This window comes from Limulus polyphemus, unplaced genomic scaffold (assembly GCF_000517525.1).
Source record: "Limulus polyphemus unplaced genomic scaffold, Limulus_polyphemus-2.1.2 Scaffold2427, whole genome shotgun sequence".
In the NCBI taxonomy this organism is placed as follows: domain Eukaryota; kingdom Metazoa; phylum Arthropoda; class Merostomata; order Xiphosura; family Limulidae; genus Limulus; species Limulus polyphemus.
In genome coordinates, this window is record NW_013668037.1 from 7279 (window position 1) to 14803 (window position 7525).

At 32.3% G+C, this 7525-nt stretch overlaps 1 protein-coding gene across 4 annotated transcripts in view; it reads right to left on the minus strand.

Annotated features, from left to right (window-relative positions):
* LOC106466930 (transcriptional activator protein Pur-beta-A-like) overlaps positions 1 to 7525 on the minus strand; it is a 71671-nt gene that overhangs the window by 2597 nt on the left and 61549 nt on the right. For 2 of the 4 annotated variants that reach the window (XR_002612313.1, XR_002612312.1), the window contains exons 6-7: positions 5278 to 5384; positions 4480 to 4664 (exon numbers count right to left, since the gene is read on the minus strand). Coding sequence is in view for 2 of the 4 variants with exons in the window: in XM_013927248.1 (XP_013782702.1) it covers positions 5278 to 5384 (107 nt within the window). In the remaining 2 variants the exon portion in view is untranslated. The remainder of the gene's footprint in view (positions 1 to 4479; positions 4665 to 5277; positions 5385 to 7525) is intronic. The other 2 variants (XM_013927248.1, XM_022395023.1) reach the window with 1 other exon arrangement.

A 7525-nucleotide genomic window follows, 5' to 3' on the forward strand; every position in this document is an offset into this window, starting at 1 on the left:
ATAATCTCAGGAAAACCAAAGGGAAGTCTCCTAAGTTGTTATCTCCATGGGAAGGCCCATACGACATTGTGGATTGTCTCTCAGACGTGACTTTCCGAATAAAATGTGGTCGGCGAGGTAAGCCAAAGGTGGTCCATGCCAACAGGCTTTGGTGTTATCATGGTCCGGATATTTCAATTGGAACAAAGTGAAAAATGAAACAAATGATCCTGCTGAAGACGTGTCACCTGTAAAAGCCAATGTCGAAGAAGAAACTACCCGGTTTTGAGAATGAAAACAGTGAAGCCCTTGATGAAATTACTACCACTGATGTGACTGTTACCGATAATAGGGCATTTCCTGATGGAGCAGATGAACCCCACGTGATGCAGAAGCCAACAAGATGGAGACCAGTATGGAAGAAGATACGTCCCGTAAAATTAAGAGACTTTGTTGAATTGTAATTTTGTGTTTGTAAATTCTGTACATTTAATTAAGTTATTGTTAATTATCTATTGGTTTAATATAAATGGCTATTGTTCGGGACGAACAATACTGAGGAAGGGGCAGTGTTACGACAGCGAAAGTCACGTGATTCTGCTGGCACATTGGCACTGGTGGCGTGTCCGAGGAGTTTCTCGAATGATCATGAATTTTCTAGTTTGTTCCAGGCGCCCTATCTTTTATTATATAAGCCCGGCAAATATAGCCATCTAAAAAAAATAGAGTTGCATAGGCAGATGGATTAAAGATAGAGATAATTGAGTCAAGCAATCACCAGGCACCATAAGTAAAGTGTGTGAATCACTGTGAATTATAGCGTGTATTTATAAAAGTAGTTAAGTTAAAGTGACTGTGGAAATTCTGTGTATTGCAAAGTTGTATCAAGAAAGAATAAACCAGTTTTAATTAAGAAAGGACTTGTATTGCTGAAGTTTCTCGGAAAGAATATCTAATGGAAATTAACAAACAAGCAGATATGTAACAATATATATATACACATAAGATGAAGTTTATTCCTGCAGTAACTATTTCTATTTCTTCTGTACAATGTTATTCATTCAACTGATAGTGTTTTTTTAATTATCTCTGAACTTCCTTTTTCCTTTATACTTCTTTTCGAATTACACACAAACAACAGAGCAACATCCATATCCACCTAAACATTAATGTTATTGCACCTAGCAGTTAGCTGGATATCATAATACTCTATTAGCATGATTGGAGTTATAATCTCATTCTATGCTGTTGTCACCTGTTCAATGATTGAAGTGTGTGGTATTGTTAATGTATTGACACAGAACAGAAAGGGGAGGGGTCCTGATTGCCCCTCAGGATTCTGGTTTCCAGGAGCAGAAGCAAGAACAAAATTCAAGAGACAGGGGCAAAAAAAGGTTATCACAGCTAAGCAGAACTGTGTGACTTTGAAAAGTTACCCAAAGCCAACTATGAAACCAAAGCCTGCAAGCATGTATGTTGATGAGAAAATTCAATACAGGAGTACCTGGAGTGATTAATCCACAGAATGAAAGTGCCTTAAATTATCACATGCTAGAGTCAAGAGATTCCAGTTACATGATAAGCAGGGTATCAAAGACAACATAACAATCATCTATCCCCTCAATGCAAAAACCTAATTTTCAGGAAATGGATCAGATAACAAAAGTGTAAGAACTTGATAATGCCTGAGAAAATTGTAACAAATAAAAAAGAATATTAAAGATATCCAAAAAGTAAAGAGTCACTGAGAAAAAACATATTTCCAATCTTAGTACCTACATTTGATACACTAGTCTTTTGTTTTGAAGCTCGAGACTGTTTAGGCACCTTAGATGCTGATGCCTCATCTGTGATTTTTGAGCATATTTTACCTGGTGATGCCTATCTCTTCTTCAGATTCCATTCCTTATTTAGCAGTGAAGTGTTAAGTCTGAGATTTTACTTAGTTTTGTGAATAAACATTTCAGTCGTATTTATAGTTTGTGATTTTACTTATATACGTTGATGATATCTATGTGGAGACTTATATTAGATGGTTAAACATATTTGTTAGAAACTTGAATAATCAATTCATGGAGTCTAATTGAATAGAAAGTATATAAGAATCTTCCCATCAAATATTGAGAAAGAGAATATCATGAATACACATTTGTGTTTTGTATCATTATGTAAAGTGAAAGAACTAATAAACTATTATTTACTGTCATTTAACTTCAGTGACATACAAAAGCTGACCATCATTAATTATGGTGAACATTAAATTTATAATCTACTGTTTTTGAATTTATGTAGAAAATATACGATTATGTAGAGTTTGAACAATTTATTTTCAATATTAACTATAATGTAAATATATGTATGAGACTTATATCTTACTAATGAATGTATAATCATAAATAGCAGCATAGACACTGTATTATAATTGACATGTTTTTGTTTTCATAAAATATTTCTGACATACTGAACTTTGAATTTTATCAGCCTCTTCTCACAGTAAAAGGTTAAAGTATCCACACCATTTGGTGATTGTATGTATTGACCTTTCTATCATTTGAGTTAATGACCTCAGATAGAAGTGGAAAAAGGCCTATATGTAATAATTGATTTAATGTTCAAAATGAAAATATCTGAAGAAAGGTAAGAGTATAATTTTTTACAATAATAATGGTTAAACAAAGTTATTTACATAGATCCTTTAAACTGAACTTTAGTGTAACAAATCAACTAATAAAATTAAACATGAAAATTATTGTACATTATTTAGGGATTTAAATAAGCATCCTTTTCAGGACAAATAGATGTTATACAATATATTAATTATAGAAAATGCAAAAGTATGACATGCAAATTCGATATACACGTGAAAAATATGATCAGTACATTAAACGTATACTAAATAGATACTTAAAAATCACAATTGACTATACTAACTGTCTTGTTCATTATTTATGAAATGATACATTAGATGTGATAAAACCTTTTAAGCAGTACTTTAAATGTGTTAGTAACACTATCATCTTATAGAAATACATATACTACAGTTAAATATATTAAAGGAAAATAAGTTGAGACAAGTTTAAATTTGTATGGAGTCCTATGGAAGTATAGTAACATTGTTTACCTATAGAAACACCATTTGTCTTTGTAAATCTATACAATACAATTAAATATATAAATGAAAACTACAAACATAAGTTTAGACAAGTTGAAATCTGTATGCAGTCCTACAGAAGTATAGTAATACTGTCCACCTTTAGTAATGTCATGTGCTTTTGTAAAACACACACAATATGCCTAGTAAGACAATCCACCTATAGAATCTTAATAAGACCTTGTAATAATAACATTGTCTATTCATATAAGCACTGTTAGCCTTTGTAAAACATATGTAATTATGTAAGTAAAAACTATAAAGTAACTGTCAACATGTGCAAAATGAAATGTTCTGTCAAGAATTCATTTACAGTTATAGACAATAATAATCATAGTTACATGAGTAGAGGAATAGAATAAGAATATATTTAATCTATAATGCCACACTAATGAAATAGTAAGATTATATGTTAAATTATTGCAGGATATTTGGAGGTGTTATCACGAAAAATCTGTCTTTTTTTAGGACAGATATTTGTAAAAAGTATGCTAGGCAAATATGATAAAATACTATGAATTAATCAATGATCCTACAAATTATGCTAACATTGTCTTTAGTAGCATCATCCACCTATGGAAACACGACTTTCCTTTGAAAAACGTACACAATATATAAGCAAAAACTATAAACTATTTAATGTTTTAGTTATAAAGTGAAACTGTAACTGTGGTAATTGTAAAAATAAAGTTGTGTAAGTTAGATTAAATAATTAATTTAAGATTTTGACTTTGATTGCTACTATAAAGTTGATATCATGTTGATCTACATAACCTTCCAGTGGTTCACTTGTGAGCTATCTGTGCGTTCATCATAAGAAAGTGCCTTCTGATGCTGCATCATGGAACTATGACGACTAGCAACATGCTTTCTGTCGAGTAAAACTCTAATTATGATGTCACGTGAAATCTCCTAGCAATACACTCTCTGTTTTCAGACAACTTTCGTCATCAAGTGTCATGGCGGCCTAGAAACATGCCCCTAGCCTTTTGTTTCCACGTCGTGGAACTATGATATCATCGTCTCTACTCTTCCCCTATTGCCTGAGGTCGACACACGTGTCGCCCTCTGGTGACTTGTCATACCACAGCTAGGGCAACTACAAAAGTTACTTTGCTCAGGGCTATTCCATTTTCACTTTGATTACACTGTAAGAAAGTTTTCAACATATTCATGCCTTCTAGGATATTCTGTGTACTTAGTAGAAACAACAATAAATGTTCTTCGACTATTTCTTATGAATTTCATTGGCTGAGAACTGATAAATCAAATATAAGACTGTAAAACACTGAAAAATTTAAGATAATGGAAGTGGTTACAAGGAGAATAACAAGGTATGTTAATCTTACTATTCCTTTTCTTTATAGTTTTCTTGTCCGTTTTTGATTGGATTCTCTTTCCGAGTACTTTGGTTTTAACAAGCCCATAACGGATGCATCCACAATGTTAAGATTTGCATTTTATGCAAACATCACACCTTCTAACTGCATACTTGCAACTGAGACTAGAGTAGACATGATGTTTGGACATTCTTCTAGTGTATATAGAATAGTTTAGCATAGAAAACTGTTCCTATAGATAAATTATTTTGCAAAAAGCAATCAACCTTCACTAAAATCTCTTTTTCAAATGAATATTTTTTGCAAGAAGTGAAGATATGAGCAAAATTCAAATCTATAACACTGAATTATCATTTAAAAGCAGTTTTATAACTTTTTTAAATCATTTTCCAGCTACTATGTTGAACTAAACGGTTATTGATTTCTGTATGATTGACTTCTGATTTTAGGGGTGATTCATTCCAAAATACATGACATAATTATTCATCATTTGAATAACTAACAGCAGACTAGTGTCATGACCTTGAACTATAATTAAAAATGTTTACTTAATATAATATTCTAGATTAATTTGATGTGCACATGAAAAGAATCAAGAACATCATCAATTCTGCTAATAATTATGAATTTATTGCAGCGAGAAAGGTTCCTGGGATTGTTCTGCCTTGAAATTTAAAATTATTATACATTTGCATCGCACATATTATTAATCAGTGAAAAGATAATTTTTTGGGTCAAATTCCCTATAATTATCTTCTGTAAAAATAATTATCATTTTTAACAGAAATACAAATTATGAAAGCATACCTCAGATATGCGCATGTAGATTCCCCTGCTGTTCTGGCCTACATCAAAGTAAAAATGTTTGTTTTCTATACGCAGGTGTTGAGCTTCAGGTAAATCCCGTTTAAATCCTACAAATGGAAATAGCATTTTATGTTATGAATCTTACCTTTTTCATATATATGTGTTAATTTTAAAAAATCTGGAGTTTGTTTATTTACACAAAATTTTAAACTCAACTGTAGTCTCATGTACACTGGCCCCCAGTGGCATGTCTGCAGACTTAAAATGCTAGAAACCGGGTTTCGATACTGTGGTGGGCAGAGCCAGATAGCCCATCGTGTAGTTTTGTGCTTCACTTCAAACAAACAAACTAGCACGTTTACACTTCAAACTATAAAAGTTTAATTTGTCGAAGTTATGTCACCTGTCAGAGTTTCAGATTTTGGATATTATGTATATTAGAAGCAACCTAGTAAATACATTGTCACTGTTGTATTAAGCTTCCCAAATATTCAAGAAAACGTTTGGGTACATTCCAATATCTTCCTTTAGAGCCTGATCAAGTGCCTATTTTTTGATAAATCAACTACAGAGCAATTGCGTATTTTGAATGCAGATTTGTTTCAATCTTCAACGAGAAGGTTCTGTTTCTAATGTGGAGGTTCTGCCATTTTCTTATCATTTCTTGTCAACCTTCAACAAAGTCACTATATCTATTGTTCATTTTGATACAATTTATTCCAATTTATTTTGATTAAGCCTTTTCCTTATTGTAATAATTTGACTACTGGTCAATGAGCATTTTTACTTCTAGTATTTCCAGTGGGGTAGCAAGGGTTCTCAGCACCCGGGGCCAAAGACACTTTTGGCGCCCCCACCTCTGAAATGTTTTGACTATTTGTTTTGTGACTCATTACCCACTTAATGACAATAACATAAAGAATTAATTACCGCCTTACACAGGCCTAAAATAAAGTCACAATATAACATCTCACGATATCACAACTGTACACCTGGAACTAATGAAGTATAGCCTACTAGGTGTACTTACATAATTTGTAAACCATTTTGATATTTTTGTCATCCAGTATTGTTCAAAGTCACATAGCTAGAGTAATCTTTCAAGCATGCAGTATAAATTTCTGTTATATCCCTAGTTTTAAAACTTATGTTTTATATGAGAAACCAATCACTTGTGGTGTACATGGATTATAAAACATTTGATAAAATACTACTTAAGTTTACATATAACAAATTTTATTAGTTTACAAAACTGTACATATACTTAACTAGATCTTGTACAGGTAGCATTCTGGTATTCATGGTTACATTATACGAACCTTTCGTGCTTTTGCTGCTGCAAATGCATCAATTAAAAATTTAAGGCATTAAATGCGTCTTTTTCAATATTTAATATTGCTAAGCTACTAAGTCGTTCTTGAGTCACTGAGGTTCTCAAGTATGTAAGAATTAATTTCAGTTTGCTGAAGGACATTTCACAACTAGCAATAGAAACCCCAATTGTTAACAAAATCTGCAATGCAATTCTTAAATTTGGGAAAACATCTTCATCATATGAAATTATAAATGTTAGCAAATCAGTTGCAACCATTAGTTCAGAAAAATCGGTCTGTGTTCTTTTACTTATCAACATTCTACACTCTTTAATTTCTCTATACAATTCTGGTCCATCAATATCAACTGGTTAGCTCTTTGCTAAGTCAGAACATTATTTTGCACATCTAGTAGAAATTCAAACCGTGAAACTAAATCTAGTAAGCGAGAAAACTTCCTGTTATTTCTGTAATCAAGTGATCAATAACATCCTTTATGATGCGGTAAATTTCATGTTCAGTAGTCAATCCAGCATCAGCTGCATTTTCACCTGGCATTCGTTTACGACGTATTTTTCTTCTTTCAATGGTCAATCCCCATGTTTCACATCGATTCATGCCCACTTTAAATGCTTCTTGACAGGACTTTGCACGCGATTCTATCAATTTCTCTTTCAAGAAATCAAGATCAGCAGCTGCTTCTCTAAAATTCATTTTTAGGTCCTGAAGACGTTTCTGCACTCGATTGATAAATGATAAACGATTTCTCCAAAAATGCAAAAGTACAAAAAACTCAGATGTAAAAGTGCGTTGCAGAATATTATGAGCATCACATTTTGTTTCAGCTGTATTGCCATTCTCACTTAATTGCTCTAACAGTCCTAGCAATTCATCCAGTTTTTCATGTACAACTTTTACTGCCTTTTCTCTTGCAC